A 19447-nucleotide genomic window follows, 5' to 3' on the forward strand; every position below is an offset into this window, starting at 1 on the left:
CTGGTTACTGGTCAACACTCTAACCACTAGACTACCTGCTGGTTACTGGTCCAACGCTCTAATCACTAGGCTACCTGCTGGTTACTGGCCCAACACTCTAACCACTAGGTTACCTGCTGGTTACTGGCCCAACGCTCTAATCACTAGGCTACCTGCTGGTTACTGGCCCAACACTCTAACCACTAGACTACCTGCTGGTTACTGGCCCAACACTCTAACCACTAGGCTACCTGCTGGTTACTGGCCCAACACTCTAACCACTAGGCTACCTGCTGGTTACTGGCCCAACACTCTAACCACTAGGCTACCTGCTGGTTACTGGCCCAACACTCTAACCACTAGACTACCTGCTGGTTACTGGCCCAACACTCTAACCACTAGACTACCTGCTGGTTACTGGCCCAACACTCTAACCACTAGACTACCTGCTGGTTACTGGCCCAACTCTGTAACCACTAGGCTACCTGCTGGTTACTGGCCCAACACTCTAACCACTAGGCTACCTGCTGGTTACTGGCCCAACACTCTAACCACTAGGCTACCTGGTGGTTACTGGCCCAACACTCTAACCACTAGGCTACCTGCTGGTTACTGGTCCAACACTCTAACCACTAGACTACCTGCTGGTTACTGGCCCAACACTCTAACCACTAGGCTACCTGCTGGTTACTGGCCCAACACTCTAACCACTAGGCTACCTGCTGGTTACTGGTCCAACACTCTAATCACTAGGCTACCTGCTGGTTACTGGTCCAACACTCTAATCACTAGGCTACCTGCTGGTTACTGGCCCAACACTCTAACCACTAGGCTACCTGCTGGTTACTGGCCCAACACTCTAACCACTAGGCTACCTGCTGGTTACTGGCCCAACACTCTAACCACTAGGCTACCTGCTGGTTACTGGTCCAACACTCTAATCACTAGGCTACCTGCTGGTTACTGGCCCAACACTCTAACCACTAGACTACCTGCTGGTTACTAGTCCAACACTCTAACCACTAGACTACCTGCTGGTTACTGGCCCAACACTCTAACCACTAGACTACCTGCTGGTTACTGGTCAAACACTCTAATCACTAGACTACCTGCTGGTTACTGGCCCAACACTCTAACCACTAGACTACCTGCTGGTTACTGGCCCAACACTCTAACCACTAGACTACCTGCTGGTTACTGGCCCAACACTCTAACCACTAGGCTACCTGCTGGTTACTGGCCCAACACTCTAACCACTAGGTTACCTGCTGGTTACTGGTCCAACACTCTAACCACTAGACTACCTGCTGGTTACTGGCCCAACGCTCTAACCACTAGGCTACCTGCTGGTTACTGGCCCAACTCTCTAACCACTAGACTACCTGCTGGTTACTGGCCCAACACTCTAACCACTAGGCTACCTGCTGGTTACTGGCCCAACACTCTAACCACTAGACTACCTGCTGGTTACTGGCCCAACACTCTAACCACTAGACTACCTGCTGGTTACTAGTCCAACACTCTAACCACTAGACTACCTGCTGGTTACTAGTCCAACGCTCTAACCACTAGGCTACCTGCTGGTTACTGGCCCAACACTCTAACCACTAGACTACCTGCTGGTTACTAGTCCAACACTCTAACCACTAGACTACCTGCTGGTTACTAGTCCAACGCTCTAACCACTAGACTACCTGCTGGTTACTAGTCCAACGCTCTAACCACTAGGCTACCTGCTGGTTACTGGCCCAACACTCTAACCACTAGGTTACCTGCTGGTTACTGGTCCAACGCTCTAACCACTAGACTACCTGCTGGTTACTAGTCCAACGCTCTAACCACTAGGCTACCTGCTGGTTACTGGCCCAACGCTCTAACCACTAGGCTACCTGCTGGTTACTGGCCCAACACTCTAACCACTAGGCTACCTGCTGGTTACTGGCCCAACACTCTAACCACTAGACTACATGCTGGTTACTGGTCCAACGCTCTAACCACTAGGCTACCTGCTGGTTACTGGTCCAACACTCTAACCACTAGGCTACCTGCTGGTTACTGGTCCAACGCTCTAACCACTAGGCTACCTGCTGGTTACTGGCCCAACGCTCTAACCACTAGGCTACCTGCTGGTTACTGGCCCAACACTCTAACCACTAGGCTACCTGCTGGTTACTGGCCCAACACTCTAACCACTAGGCTACCTGCTGGTTACTGGCCCAACACTCTAACCACTAGACTACCTGCTGGTTACTGGCCCAACACTCTAACCACTAGGCTACCTGCTGGTTACTGGTCCAACACTCTAACCACTAGACTACCTGCTGGTTACTGGCCCAACACTCTAACCACTAGACTACCTGCTGGTTACTGGCCCAACACTCTAACCACTAGACTACCTGCTGGTTACTGGCCCAACACTCTAACCACTAGACTACCTGCTGGTTACTGGCCCAACACTCTAACCACTAGACTACCTGCTGGTTACTGGCCCAACACTCTAACCACTAGACTACCTGCTGGTTACTGGCCCAACACTCTAACCACTAGACTACCTGCTGGTTACTGGCCCAACGCTCTAACCACTAGACTACCTGCTGGTTACTGGCCCAACACTCTAACCACTAGACTACCTGCTGGTTACTGGCCCAACACTCTAACCACTAGACTACCTGCTGGTTACTGGCCCAACGCTCTAACCACTAGACTACCTGCTGGTTACTGGCCCAACACTCTAACCACTAGACTACCTGCTGGTTACTGGCCCAACACTCTAACCACTAGACTACCTGCTGGTTACTGGCCCAACACTCTAACCACTAGACTACCTGCTGGTTACTGGTCCAACGCTCTAACCACTAGGTTACCTGCTGGTTACTAGTCCAACGCTCTAACCACTAGACTACCTGCTGGTTACTGGTCCAACGCTCTAACCACTAGGCTACCTTCTGGTTACTGGCCCAACACTCTAACCACTAGACTACCTGCTGGTTACTGGTCCAACGCTCTAATCACTAGGCTACCTGCTGGTTACTGGCCCAACACTCTAATCACTAGACTACCTGCTGGTTACTGGCCCAACACTCTAACCACTAGGCTACCTGCTGGTTACTGGTCAACACTCTAACCACTAGGTTACCTGCTGGTTACTGGCCCAACGCTCTAATCACTAGGCTACCTGCTGGTTACTGGCCCAACACTCTAACCACTAGGCTACCTGCTGGTTACTGGCCCAACACTAACCCCTAGGCTACCTGCTGGTTACTGGCCCAACACTCTAACCACTAGACTACCTGCTGGTTACTGGCCCAACGCTCTAACCACTAGGTTACCTGCTGGTTATTGGCCCAATGCTCTAACCACTAGGTTACCTGCTGGTTATTGGCCCAAACGCTCTAACCACTAGGCTACCTGCTGGTTACTGGCCCAACGCTCTAACCACTAGGTTACCTGCTGGTTATTGGCCCAAACGCTCTAACCACTAGGTTACCTGCTGGTTATTGGCCCAAACGCTCTAACCACTAGGCTACCTGCTGGTTACTGGTCCAACGCTCTAATCACTAGGCTACCTGCCACCCCATAATATATCTCCCTTCTCTCAATATACAGAACTGCTTATTATCTAAAGCTGAGGAAGACGATCGCCCTACAACTGTTAGATCCCTACATTGGTAAATTGTTTTTTTTGTTGTATATTTTGTTTTTAAAGAGACTTTGAGATTGAAATCACAATATAAATTACATTGAGGATTATTATTATTATTGTGTCCGTGTGGGAGAGGGAGGCTTGAAGAAGAGCCCTTCAGATACAGCTCTCTAACAATGAATATTTAACTAAATAGTAAGACATTTCTGTCCTACTAGTGTCTGTGTTTTTCATGGTCTCCACTCTAGTTCCCTGCAGCTAATCTGGGTGTATGGTCACCAGAGATGGCTTGAACTGACAAATGAGCTAAAGACTGCATTACATAGACAAGAATGTGTTTCACTAGAGATAGATAAGGAGTAGAACAAGCCCTCAGTGTCTCAAAATCATCCTTGCAACTGGGAAACTGAGCCAGGGTGGGGTTAAGACAACGACCCTGTGCAGATAACGCCCGGATGAACCCAGAGAGGCATATGATGCCACTCTGCATGAGGGGGAGTTGAACCAACCATGACGAAGCATTCTTAGTATCAGCTATCTGACTCTGCATTTGTGTAAAGGTTAGGTTACTTGGTCCAACACTCAAAAGTGGGGGTGTCGACCTGCCTCATTATTGCAATAATTAATCAATATTAAATAAAGATGATTGTTTGAAGAAATGACAAAGTCTCTCTCAGTATGATTTTACACGACAACAGACAAGGGCCATGTGACCAGACAAGGGCCATGTGACCAGACAAGGGCCATGTGACCAGACAAGGGCCATGTGACCAGACAAGGGGCATGTGACCAGACAAGGGCCATGTGACCAGACAAGGGCCCTCCTCTCTGGTCTAACAACCTCAGTTTAAACAAACCATTGCTCAGCAATGCTAGGATGGCTTACATGCGGCAAACTCATTCCCCAGAGGGCCGAGTGTCTGCGGGTTTTCGCTCCAGCCTTGTACTTAATTGATGAATTAAATCACTAATTAGTAAGAAACTCCCCCTTATTTGGTTGTCTAGGTCTAATTGAAAGGAAATACTACGAACTCGCAGCCCTTTCATGGAATGAGTTTGAAGGCATTAGTTATTAAGTTTAACTAGCAAACTAAACATGTCCAAAACACTCACCCTGCTCGTTCTTTGATACGATCTTTGACATCATGGATCTCAGCACGGGGAACGGCATGATAGCCAGCAGCATTGGAAGCCTCACTGAGGAGAACAAACAGACAATATAAACAAAGAAAGAGAGACAGAGAGAGAGAGAGAGCCCCACAGACACAAACAGACCCCATAGAGCCACAAGACAGCAACACAATTACACCCAACCAAATCATGAGAAAACAAAAAGATAATTACTTGAGAAAAAACAGAGCAAACTAGAATGCTATTTGGCCCTAAACAGAGACTACACAGTGTCAGAATACCTGACCTTTGTGACTGACCCAAACTTAAGGAAATCTTTGACTATGTACAGACTCAGGGAGCATAGCCTTGCTATTGAGAAAGGCCGCCGTAGGCAGACCTGGCTCTCAAGAGAAGACAGGCTATGTGCACACTGCCCACAAAATGAGGTGGAAACTGAGCTGCACTTCCTAACCTCCTGCCAAATGTATGACCATATTAGAGACACATATTTCCCTCAGATTACACAGACCCACAAAGAATTTTAAAACAAATCCAATTTTGAAAAACTCCCATATCTATTGGGTGAAATACCACAGTGTAACATCACCACAGCAAGATTTGTGACCTGTTGCCACAAGAAAAGGGCAACCAGTGAAGAACAAACACCATTGTAAATACAACCCATATATATGTTTATTTATTTTCCCTTTTGTACTTTAACTATTTGCTATTTGACATTTGTAATGTCTTTATTCTTTTGGAACTTTTGTGAGTGTAAAGTTAACTGTTGTTTTTTTTAATTTATTGTTTATTTCACTTTCTATATTGCTTTGGCAATGTAAACATATGTTTCCCATACCAATAAAGCCCATTAAATTGAAATTCAATTGAGAGAGGGTTAACATCACATCGCTGGGTTCTCAATCGACTGAACAAAGGTTATGTAAGTTTTGTCTTTTTAGTTTATCCCCTTTTGGAAAAGAGCCAAGATAAAGACCTGAATATTATGGTTTGTTGTCGTTCTATCTGGTTTCACAGCCACGATCAAACACAGCAGCATGATGAAGAAACGCAGCCAGGGTCGTTCCACCTCAAAAAGCTCCAGAAAGAGGATTTCAACACCCACCATGTCAGATTGTTCTGAAATCGTTTCTGTTGTTAGAAACAGATAATATTAACATTCCTGCAACATCATTTTGTTGAAATATAAATTTGGTCTCTAAGCTAATTTGATTGCATCGAAATTGACCATTTTAATTTAGAGGATTCAGATAATGTTATCTGGTAGCTAACACGAGATTTGGAAGTAACTTTCTTCTAATAAGGACTTAGATATGAGGAATCCAAAGGAATGGTTAAAACCACCCACACCCTACGGACCCCCCCATACCCCACGGATCCCCCCACACCCCACGGACCCCCCCACACCCTACGCCGATCATACGCCAACAACGACTATACAGTATTCGTTCTCTATGTCTGACCATTAATATGGAGCTGCTGCTTAGAGTACTGTTTCTTCATACTACGTAATGTATTCTCAGTGAATTTGGTGAAGTTTTTTTCCCCCCTGTTCAGAGAAAATTAGTAATTGAAGTTGTTAGGTTTATGTCCCATCCAGAAGCAAAAGAAAAACACAACTATTTAGGCGAGGTGCTGGCTAGCGGAGTAGAACACTTGAAAAATTAAAGGAGAGCCGCACACTCCAGGAGCTCAGACGCAATCATTTAATAACCTAATTAACAACGTTTCGACAGACAAGCTGTTTTCATCAGGGTCTGATGTCCCACCCAGCCTGATCTCATAGACTAGACGTAACATAGTAAAAGTACATCCGGGACACTCAAACCAGTATGATATGTTACGTTTGGTATGGTTACATAAGACAGAAAGTTACTTAAGCCAAAAAAACGTAAGGTGGTTGGTCGGGGTTAATGAGTGATCGTGTAACGTGGACGTCTAGCAACCCAAAGGTTGTGTGTTCGAATCGAATCACGGACAACTTTAGCATTTTACCTAATTAGCAACCTTGCAACTACTTACTACTTTATAGCTACTTTGCAACTACTTAGCATGTTAGCTAACCCTTACCCTAACCTAACTCCTAACCCTAACTTTAATACCTAACCCTAATGTTAGCCACCTAGCTAACATTAACCACCTAGCTAAGACTAGCCACAACAAATTGGAATTCGTAACATATCATATGTTTGGCAAATTTGTATCATATTGTTTGAATTACAATAAGTAAGATATTGTACGAATTACAATTCGTAATATATAGAATTGTAATATGAATTGTAATTCAGAACATATCATACAAAATGGATGATGGACATCCACAAATTAATACATACCATACAAAATGTAACATATCATACTAATTGGAGTGTCCCGGATTTACGTTTACTATGTGACGTCTACCCTCGAGTCCAGGTTGTCCCATCCTACATCCTGATATTACCAGATTATGACCAATAGATGGTGCTGCTCCTGCTATTAGGTGAAAAAAAGTTTGAAGATTTACAAAACACAAATTACAAAATTACATTGGTTTCCTTACCCTGCAAGAAGTCTATCGACAAGGTATGTCAGCGACCCATGCTTTGGTTTTGTTGGCCACTGTTTCAAATGCTAACTTGTTTAGCAACTGTGGGACAAATCCAATGCAAGTCAATGGTACCTTTATTAGCATTTTCACACTTCATGATCAAATCTAATTTAGTTAATTTAGTGTAAATGTAAGGTGAACTATCTCTTAATCACCTAAGAGTAAGTGTAAGGTGAATTCTCTTAATCACCTAATAGCAGAAACAGCACCATCTAGTGGTCAGAACCTGGTAATATCAGGATGTCAGACACAAAGCTAACAAATCTAAAAAAAAACGAAACGCAGCACCATAGTACCAGTCAGAAACAGAGAACTGATACTGTATACTCAGTCAGTGGGTGGCTGGGTGACCATTTCATTTTTATTCCACATGTCTAACTTATTATTAGAAAAATAAATGTGGATCCAAATGGGATGTTAGGTACTATATTTATTGAATATTAGATGAATCCTATAAATTAAAAATTGCCAATTTGGGTGCAATAAATTAGCATCAAATTATATTTCAAGAAAATAATGTTGTATGAATGCTAATCTTAATCTATTTCTAAATACAGAAACAATTTCAGACCAATCGGAGATGGAGGGTGTCATGACATGAAACGACCTGCCAGTCCAGTCATGTCACAGCAAAACTATATGGTTCCATTTATACTACCATATAAACCTTTACAGGTGCCGTTTATGGCCAGTTAGTAAAAACTTCAATTTGCCCTTTCTGCTTACACTTCCCTTTCAGATCGACACGAGGTAACTAGAGGTAGGCCCAGAGGTGTTCCTAAACACCAGACTAACTGAGGCCCAGATGTGTTCCTAAACACCAGACTAACTGAGGCCCAGAGGTGTTCCTAAACACCAGACTAACTGAGGCCCAGATGTGTTCCTAAACACCAGACTAACTGAGGCCCAGATGTGTTCCTAAACACCAGACTAACTGAGGCCCAGAGGTGTTCCTAAACACCAGACCAACTGGGGCCCAGAGGTGTTCCTAAACACCAGACTAACTGAGGCCCAGAGGTGTTCCTAATCACCAGACTAACTGAGGCCCAGAGGTGTTCCTAAACACCAGACTAACTGGGGCCCAGATGTGTTCCTAAACACCAGACTAACTGAGGCCCAGAGCTGTTCCTAAACACCAGACTAACTGAGGCCCAGAGGTGTTCCTAAACACCAGACTAACTGAGGCCCAGAGGTGTTCCTAAACACCAGACTAACTGAGGCCCAGAGGTGTTCCTAAACACCAGACTAACTGAGGCCCAGAGCTGTTCCTAAACACCAGACTAAGTGAGGCCCAGAGGTGTTCCTAAACACCAGACTAACTGAGGCCCAGAGGTGTTCCTAAACACCAGACTAACTGGGGCACAGAGGTGTTCCAGCTCAGGAATAACTCCAGGCCTAAGACATAAGTTAACCAACACTTGGCTCACATCAGGGTTGGGGTCAATTCCATTTCAATTCAGTTAACTCAGGAAGTAAAACTGGAAATTCCAGTTCCTAATATTTTCATTGAACTGTATCGCATTGGCAAAAAATTTGGAATCGGAATTTCAGTTTACTTCCTGAATTGACTGAATTGAAATGGAATTGACCCCAACCCCTGGCTCACATAGTCTAGAGTTCTCTTTACACTGGACCGTGTTACCATTGAAAATCCTCCTTATTCCTTACCCAGGAACATCATGAGCGTGGTCTTGGCGAAGGCTACCAGGGTCATACCCACCATGACACTCAGGATCCCTATGAGAATGATGACGAGGTCGGGCACGCCGCAGCGAGAGAACACCGTCACGCCCACGAAGCTGGTCAGGAACACCGTGGTGGACAGCGCCGAGCCGTAGCCAATCAGGATCTCGGTCCAGCACAGCGGCTGGTTGAGCTCGTACAGCGTGATCATGGAGAGCCCGCCCATGTTGGCGAAGGAGAAGGAGGAGAAGAGGAGCAAGAGGAGCACCAGGAGGATATTGCGCCTCCTGCTGGCCCCTGCAAACAACTGGTAGACCCCGCAGGCCAGCTGACGCATGGCGGTGCGGCGCGGAGATCCGTCCAGGGGGTCATCTGGAGGTCGTTGGAGCGTCTCCTCCAGGATGAAGACGGCGTAGAGCAGGTTGAAACAGTGGAACAGAGCAGAGGTGAAAAAGGGCCAGTTGAAACCTGCTGCTTGGAGGAAGTATCCCGTAGAGAGAGAGGCCACTCCAGACAGCAGGCCGATCACCATGTCCACCCCGGCCATACGCAGGGTCTTCTGCTGTCCGTCCTCACACAGGTCAGCGATGTACGAGAAACAACCACCCAGGAACGTCCCCGAGCCCCCGAACAGGGCGCTGACGAATGACGAGACGATGAGGAGGTAGAGGTCGAGCTCGAAGAAGGAGACGGCCAGGAAAGACAGGACGTAGAACAGAGAGCCAATCAGAGGAAGGATGATGGTGATCTTGCGTCCGCGCTGGTCGCTGTAGGCGACGAGGATGAGGGTGACTGCCAGGGAGGGGATCATGGAGAAGAGCTCGGTGTAGAGGGAGAAGAGAGACGCCGCCTTCTGGACCTCCTGGTGTAAACAACAACATAAACAACAACATGGAGAAGAGCTCAGTATAGAGGGAGAAGAGACAAACTATATTAACATCAACAACATGGAGAAGAGACATACAAACTATATTAACATCAACATGGAGAAGAGCTCAGTATAGAGGGAGAAGAGACACTATATTAACATCAACATGGAGAAGAGCTCGGTATAGAGGGAGAAGAGACACTATATTAACATCAACATGGAGAAGAGCTCGGTATAGAGGGAGAAGAGAAACTATATTAACATCAACATGGAGAAGAGCTCGGTATAGAGGGAGAAGAGACAAACTATATTAACAGCAACATGGAGAAGAGCTCGGTATAGAGGGAGAAGAGACACTATATTAACATCAACATGGAGAAGAGCTCGGTATAGAGGGAGAAGAGAAACTATATTAACATCAACATGGAGAAGAGCTCGGTATAGAGGGAGAAGAGACACTATATTAACATCAACATGGAGAAGAGCTCGGTATAGAGGGAGAAGAGACACTATATTAACATCAACATGGAGAAGAGCTCGGTATAGAGGGAGAAGAGACACTATATTAACATCAACATGGAGAAGAGCTCAGTATAGAGGGAGAAGAGAAACTATATTAACATCAACATGGAGAAGAGCTCGGTATAGAGGGAGAAGAGACACTATATTAACATCAACATGGAGAAGAGCTCAGTATAGAGGGAGAAGAGAAACTATATTAACATCAACATGGAGAAGAGCTCAGTATAGAGGGAGAAGAGACACTATATTAACATCAACTTGGAGTAGAGCTCGGTATAGAGGGAGAAGAGAAACTATATTAACAGCAACATGGAGAAGAGCTCGGTATAGAGGGAGAAGAGACACTATATTAACAGCAACATGGAGAAGAGCTCGGTATAGAGGGAGAAGAGACACTATATTAACATCAACATGGAGAAGAGCTCGGTATAGAGGGAGAAGAGACACTATATTAACATCAACTTGGAGAAGAGCTCAGTATAGAGGGAGAAGAGACACTATATTAACATCAACATGGAGAAGAGCTCAGTATAGAGGGAGAAGAGACACTATATTAACATCAACATGGAGAAGAGCTCAGTATAGAGGGAGAAGAGACAAACTATATAACATCAACATGGAGAAGAGCTCGGTATAGAGGGAGAAGAGAAACTATATTAACATCAACATGGAGAAGAGCTCGGTATAGAGGGAGAAGAGACACTATATTAACATCAACAACATGGAGAAGAGACAAACTATATTAACATCAACATGGAGAAGAGCTCAGTATAGAGGGAGAAGAGACACTATATTAACATCAACATGGAGAAGAGCTCGGTATAGAGGGAGAAGAGACAAACTATATTAACATCAACATGGAGAAGAGCTCGGTATAGAGGGAGAAGAGACAAACTATATTAACATCAACATGGAGAAGAGCTCGGTATAGAGGGAGAAGAGACCAACTATATTAACATCAACAACATGGAGAAGAGCTCGGTATAGAGGGAGAAGAGACCAACTATATTAACATCAACATGGAGAAGAGCTCGGTATAGAGGGAGAAGAGACACTATATTAACATCAACATGGAGAAGAGCTCGGTATAGAGGGAGAAGAGAAACTATATTAACATCAACATGGAGAAGAGCTCGGTATAGAGGGAGAAGAGACAAACTATATTAACATCAACATGGAGAAGAGCTCGGTATAGAGGGAGAAGAGACACTATATTAACATCAACATGGAGACGAGCTCGGTATAGAGGGAGAAGAGACACTATATTAACATCAACATGGAGAAGAGCTCAGTATAGAGGGAGAAGAGACACTATATTAACATCAACATGGAGAAGAGCTCAGTATAGAGGGAGAAGAGACAAACTATATAACATCAACATGGAGAAGAGCTCGGTATAGAGGGAGAAGAGAAACTATATTAACATCAACATGGAGAAGAGCTCGGTATAGAGGGAGAAGAGACACTATATTAACATCAACAACATGGAGAAGAGACAAACTATATTAACATCAACATGGAGAAGAGCTCAGTATAGAGGGAGAAGAGACACTATATTAACATCAACATGGAGAAGAGCTCGGTATAGAGGGAGAAGAGACAAACTATATTAACATCAACATGGAGAAGAGCTCGGTATAGAGGGAGAAGAGACAAACTATATTAACATCAACATGGAGAAGAGCTCGGTATAGATGGAGAAGAGACACTATATTAACATCAACATGGAGAAGAGCTCAGTATAGAGGGAGAAGAGACACTATATTAACATCAACATGGAGAAGAGCTCAGTATAGAGGGAGAAGAGACACTATATTAACATCAACATGGAGAAGAGCTCAGTATAGAGGGAGAAGAGACACTATATTAACATCAACATGGAGAAGAGCTCAGTATAGAGGGAGAAGAGACACTATATTAACATCAACATGGAGAAGAGCTCAGTATAGAGGGAGAAGAGACACTATATTAACATCAACATGGAGAAGAGCTCAGTATAGAGGGAGAAGAGACACTATATTAACATCAACATGGAGAAGAGCTCAGTATAGAGGGAGAAGAGACACTATATTAACATCAACATGGAGAAGAGCTCGGTATAGAGGGAGAAGAGACACTATATTAACATCAACATGGAGAAGAGCTCGGTATAGAGGGAGAAGAGACAAACTATATTAACATCAACATGGAGAAGAGCTCGGTATAGAGGGAGAAGAGACAAACTATATTAACATCAACATGGAGAAGAGCTCAGTATAGAGGGAGAAGAGACACTATATTAACATCAACATGGAGAAGAGCTCGGTATAGAGGGAGAAGAGACACTATATTAACATCAACAACATGGAGAAGAGCTCGGTATAGAGGGAGGAGAGACAATCTATATTAACAGCAACATGGAGAAGAGCTCGGTATAGAGGGAGAAGAGACACTATATTAACATCAACATGGAGAAGAGCTCGGTATAGAGGGAGAAGAGAAACTATATTAACATCAACATGGAGAAGAGCTCGGTATAGAGGGAGAATAGAAACTATATTAACATCAACATGGAGAAGAGCTCAGTATAGAGGGAGAAGAGACAAACTATATTAACATCAACATGGAGAAGAGCTCAGTATAGAGGGAGAAGAGACACTATATTAACATCAACATGGAGAAGAGCTCAGTATAGAGGGAGAAGAGACACTATATTAACATCAACATGGAGAAGAGCTCAGTATAGAGGGAGAAGAGACACTATATTAACATCAACATGGAGAAGAGCTCAGTATAGAGGGAGAAGAGACACTATATTAACATCAACATGGAGAAGAGCTCGGTATAGAGGGAGAAGAGACACTATATTAACATCAACATGGAGAAGAGCTCGGTATAGAGGGAGAAGAGACACTATATTAACATCAACATGGAGAAGAGCTCGGTATAGAGGGAGGAGAGAAACTATATTAACATCAACATGGAGAAGAGCTCGGTATAGAGGGAGAAGAGACACTATATTAACATCAACATGGAGAAGAGCTCAGTATAGAGGGAGAAGAGACAAACTATATTAACAGCAACATGGAGAAGAGCTCGGTATAGAGGGAGAAGAGAAACTATATTAACATCAACATGGAGAAGAGCTCAGTATAGAGCGAGAAGAGACACTATATTAACATCAACATGGAGAAGAGCTCGGTATAGAGGGAGAAGAGAAACTATATTAACATCAACATGGAGAAGAGCTCGGTATAGAGGGAGAAGAGAAACTATATTAACATCAACATGGAGAAGAGCTCAGTATAGAGGGAGAAGAGACAAACTATATTAACATCAACATGGAGAAGAGCTCGGTATAGAGGGAGGAGAGAAACTATATTAACATCAACATGGAGAAGAGCTCAGTATAGAGGGAGAAGAGACACTATATTAACATCAACATGGAGAAGAGCTCGGTATAGAGGGAGGAGAGAAACTATATTAACATCAACATGGAGAAGAGCTCAGTATAGAGGGAGAAGAGACACTATATTAACATCAACATGGAGAAGAGCTCGGTATAGAGGGAGAAGAGACACTATATTAACATCAACATGGAGAAGAGCTCGGTATAGAGGGAGAAGAGACACTATATTAACATCAACATGGAGAAGAGCTCGGTATAGAGGGAGGAGAGAAACTATATTAACATCAACATGGAGAAGAGCTCGGTATAGAGGGAGAAGAGACACTATATTAACATCAACATGGAGAAGAGCTCAGTATAGAGGGAGAAGAGACAAACTATATTAACAGCAACATGGAGAAGAGCTCGGTATAGAGGGAGAAGAGAAACTATATTAACATCAACATGGAGAAGAGCTCAGTATAGAGCGAGAAGAGACACTATATTAACATCAACATGGAGAAGAGCTCGGTATAGAGGGAGAAGAGAAACTATATTAACATCAACATGGAGAAGAGCTCGGTATAGAGGGAGAAGAGAAACTATATTAACATCAACATGGAGAAGAGCTCAGTATAGAGGGAGAAGAGACAAACTATATTAACATCAACATGGAGAAGAGCTCGGTATAGAGGGAGGAGAGAAACTATATTAACATCAACATGGAGAAGAGCTCAGTATAGAGGGAGAAGAGACACTATATTAACATCAACATGGAGAAGAGCTCGGTATAGAGGGAGGAGAGAAACTATATTAACATCAACATGGAGAAGAGCTCAGTATAGAGGGAGAAGAGACACTATATTAACATCAACATGGAGAAGAGCTCGGTATAGAGGGAGAAGAGACACTATATTAACATCAACATGGAGAAGAGCTCGGTATAGAGGGAGAAGAGACACTATATTAACATCAACATGGAGAAGAGCTCAGTATAGAGGGAGAAGAGAAACTATATTAACATCAACATGGAGAAGAGCTCAGTATAGAGGGAGAAGAGAAACTATATTAACATCAACATGGAGAAGAGCTCGGTATAGAGGGAGAAGAGACACTATATTAACATCAACATGGAGAAGAGCTCGGTATAGAGGGAGAAGAGACACTATATTAACATCAACTTGGAGAAGAGCTCGGTATAGAGGGAGAAGAGACAAACAAACAAACAACAGCATGAAGGTGAGGGAAGGGATCATGGAGCAGAGACTGGTGACTGAAGCAATATAGTTTTTTTTTAGAGTGCCGTGTGTTTACCCCAGATAATAAAAACACAATTGGTTAAACACACAAGGTAATGGATAATAGCCAAGGGGGAAAACACACACTGACTGACCCGGAAATAACCGTGACAAATTACAGACTACATTCCACAGAACACCAGACACTCTCTTTGTCCACAGTGATTCACTTCTGATTTGATGCAACCATGAAGAAAAAAGAGGAAGTATAGAACAGAAAAAAGGAGAAATGTGACAATGCTCTGCTCTGTTATAGGCCAGTAGACAGCTCTACAGGGAAACATCATGTTATTTATGTCAATCAGGCTTCAAGCAGAAAGAAACTTAACTCGTCTCAACCACAACAGGTGTAGATGTGGTTCTTGCCTTTTCAAACACAAAACAAGAAGGCTTTTTCCCCCTGATCAACAAGTCATTCAGACATCTTTTCTCTGTGTCTTTCAATGGCCACTGACTTGACTGTCTTTTCAGACTAGGCTATAACAGAATAGCATGAAGACTCTGCTTAGCCAATCAACCAAATCAACTGGAGAAACCCTGTCAGCGTCCCAAATATCTGCCAGCTGTATCTAATGAGACGTGACCTCTACTAGTTGTTTACAGTCTAACCATGTTAATAATTACAGTAGCCTGCTAGCTGGCTCTGACACTTATCGGATGAGGCACGGCTTGCAAACTATCACAGATTACAAAGGGAAACCCAGCCGTGAGCTGCCCAGTGACACGAGCCTACCAGATGAGCTAAATGCATTCTATGCTCGCTACGAGGCAAGCAACACTGAGCCATGCATGAGAGCACCAGCTAGTCCGGACGACTGTGTGATCACGCTCTACGTAGCCAATGTGAGTAAGAACTTTAAACAGGTTAACGAGCCAGACGGATTACCAGGAAGTGTACTCCAAGCATGCGCTGACCTCTACTTGACCTTGTCTGTAATAACAACATGTTTAAAGCAGACCAACATAGTTCCTGTGCCCAAGAACGCCAAGGTAACCTGTCTAAATGATGATCACCCTGTAGCACTCACATCTGTAGCCATGAAATGCTTTGAAAGGCTGGTCATGGCTCACATCAACATCATTCCAGACATCCCACTACAATTCACCAACACAGTCGTGAAGAGGGCACAACAATGGCTCTTTCCCCCTCAGGAGACTGAAAAGATTTGTCATGGGCTTGCAGATCGTCAAAAGGTTCTACAGCTGCACCATTGAGAGCATCTTGACTAGATGTATCACCACTTGGTATGGACACTGCTTGGCATCGAACCGCAGACGCTACAGAGGGTAGTGCGTACGGCCCAGTACATCACTGGGGCCAAGCTCCCTGCACTCCAGGACCTCTATACCAGGCGGTGTCAGAGGAAGGCCTTAAAAATTGTCAAAAACTTCAGCCACTCCAGTCATAGACTGTTCACTCTGCTACCGCACGGCAAGCAGTACTGATGCACCAAGTCTGGAACCAATAGGACCCTGAACAGCTTCTACCCCCCCTCCCATAAGACTGATGAATAGTTAACCAAATAACTACCCGGACTGTCTGCATTGACCCTTTTTGCACAAATGTATACATATTTTGCTACTGTTCATTATATAATCCTGTTGCCTGGTCACTTTATCCCTACCTATAATGTATGTACATATCTACCTCAACTACCTCGTACCCCTGCACATCGAAAATGGTACTGGTACTCCCTGTATATAGCCAAGTTATTACCTGGTACTTTCTGTATATAGTTATCATTGACTCAGTACTGGTACCCCGTGTATATAGCCAAGTTATTACCTGGTACTTTCTGTATATAACCTAGTTATCATTGACTCTGTACTGGTACCCTGTGTATACAGCCAAGTTATTACCTGGTACTTTCTGTATATAGTTATCATTGACTCAGTACTGGTACCCCGTGTATATAGCCAAGTTATTACCTGGTACTTTCTGTATATAGTTATCATTGACTCAGTACTGGTACCCCGTGTATATAGCCAAGTTATTACCTGGTACTTTCTGTATATAACCTAGTTATCATTGACTCTGTACTGGTACCCTGTGTATACAGCCAAGTTATTACCTGGTACTTTCTGTATATAGTTATCATTGACTCAGTACTGGTACCCCGTGTATATAGCCAAGTTATTACCTGGTACTTCCTGTATATAGTTATCATTGACTCAGTACTGGTACCCCGTGTATATAGCCAAGTTATTACCTGGTACTTCCTGTATATAACCTAGTTATCATTGACTCAGTACTGGTACCCTGTGTATACAGCCAAGTTATTACCTGGTACTTCCTGTATATAACCTAGTTATCATTGACTCAGTACTGGTACCCTGTGTATACAGCCAAGTTATTACCTGGTACTTTCTGTATATAGTTATCATTGACTCAGTACTGGTACCCCGTGTATATAGCCAAGTTATTACCTGGTACTTCCTGTATATAGTTATCATTGACTCAGTACTGGTACCCCGTGTATATAGCCAAGTTATTACCTGGTACTTCCTGTATATAACCTAGTTATCATTGACTCAGTACTGGTACCCTGTGTATACAGCCAAGTTATTACCTGGTACTTTCTGTATATAGTTATCATTGACTCAGTACTGGTACCCCGTGTATATAGCCAAGTTATTACCTGGTACTTTCTGTATATAGTTATCATTGACTCAGTACTGGTACCCCGTGTATATAGCCAAGTTATTACCTGGTACTTTCTGTATATAGTTATCATTGACTCAGTACTGGTATCCCGTGTATATAGCCAAGTTATTACCTGGTACTTCCTGTATATTATTACCTGGTACTTCCTGTATTGATTTAACTAGGTTAGTACTACTATTTATTTATTTGATTTAACCTTTATTTAACTAGGTTAGTACTACTATTTATTTATTTGATTTAACCAGGTTAGTACTACTATTTATTTATTTAACCAGGTTAGTACTACTATTTATTTATTTAACCAGGTTAGTACTACTATTTATTTATTTAACCAGGTTAGTACTACTATTTATTTATTTAACCAGGTTAGTACTACTATTTATTTATTTTATTTAACCTTTATTTAACTAGGTTAGTACTACTATTTATTTATTTAACCAGGTTAGTACTACTATTTATTTATTTTATTTAACCTTTATTTAACTAGGTTAGTACTACTATTTATTTATTTAACTAGGTTAGTACTACTATTTATTTATTTTATTTAACCTTTATTTAACTAGGTTAGTACTACTATTTATTCATTTTATTTAACCTTTATTTAACTAGGTTAGTACTACTATTTATTTATTTGATTTAACCTTAACTAGGTTAGTACGACTACAGGCCAAGCATTTAGGTAGCTGGTTTTCCTTATCTCATACATTTCTGTTTAACACTGTGTGATATCTGCTGATGTAAAAAGGACTTTATAAAGAAATGTTATTTGATACTGTGGGATTAGTATATCTCAATTATAAAAATTGAAAATGCCTATTTTGAACAATAATATGTTAATTGTATGGATACTCTAACAAAACGGTCCAAACCTCATGTCTCTATCATAATCTATTTAAAAGTTATTAAAGTTTTTACCCTTGTAGGATGGCCAAGATTAGGGTGACTAAACCAAATCAGAGAAAGTGGTACAAATCTGGGAAATAACATTCGCCTTAATTCTCTCACAGCATCCAGCTGACGCAAACTGGCAGCTCACTGTTGAACTCGTCATCTTGTCTTCTTGAATCCGGAGGACATTAAAACAATATAGAGGTAAGAAAAATAATCGATTTTGAGACGTGTGGTATTTTTATATTTTAGTGTAGGCTTTTCAATATTAAAAATCGAAATTCCTGTTATTTTTCCAAAGATTTCTCAGAAAAACAAGCGTATCTCTGTGAAATGTCGGCTGGAGTGGTGTAAAGCTTGCTGCCATTGGACTCTGGAGCAGTTGAAACGCGTTCTCTGGAGTGATGAATCACGCTTCACCATCTGGCAGTCAGACGGACTAATCTGGGTTTGACGGATGCCATGAGAACGCTACCTGCCCCAATGCATAGTGCCAACTGTAAAGTTTGGTGGAGGAGGAATAATGATCTGGGGCTTTTTTTCATGGTTCGGGCCCCTTAGTTCCAGAGAAGGGAAAACTTAACGCTACAGCATACAATGACATTCTAGACGATTCTGTGCTTCCAACATTGTGGCAACAGTTTGCGGAAGGCCCTTTCCTGTTTCAATGCCCCCGTACACAAATCGAGGTCCCATACAGAAATGGTTTGTCGAGATCGGTGTGGAAGAACTTGACTGGCCTGCACAGAGCCCTGACCTCAACCCCATCGAACACCTTTGGGATGAATTGGAACGCCGACTGCGAGCCAG

At 43.0% G+C, this 19447-nt stretch overlaps 1 protein-coding gene across 1 annotated transcript in view; it reads right to left on the reverse strand.

Moving 5' to 3' along the window:
- Positions 1–19447, reverse strand: part of LOC120021620 (solute carrier family 46 member 3-like) — a 48786-nt gene that overhangs the window by 13156 nt on the left and 16183 nt on the right. The window contains exons 3-4 of the mRNA XM_038965427.1: positions 9015–9891; positions 4736–4819 (exon numbers count right to left, since the gene is read on the reverse strand). Coding sequence (XP_038821355.1) covers positions 4736–4819; positions 9015–9891 — 961 coding nt within the window. The remainder of the gene's footprint in view (positions 1–4735; positions 4820–9014; positions 9892–19447) is intronic.

The sequence above is a fragment of the Salvelinus namaycush genome, chromosome 26, assembly GCF_016432855.1.
Source record: "Salvelinus namaycush isolate Seneca chromosome 26, SaNama_1.0, whole genome shotgun sequence".
Taxonomy (NCBI): domain Eukaryota; kingdom Metazoa; phylum Chordata; class Actinopteri; order Salmoniformes; family Salmonidae; genus Salvelinus; species Salvelinus namaycush.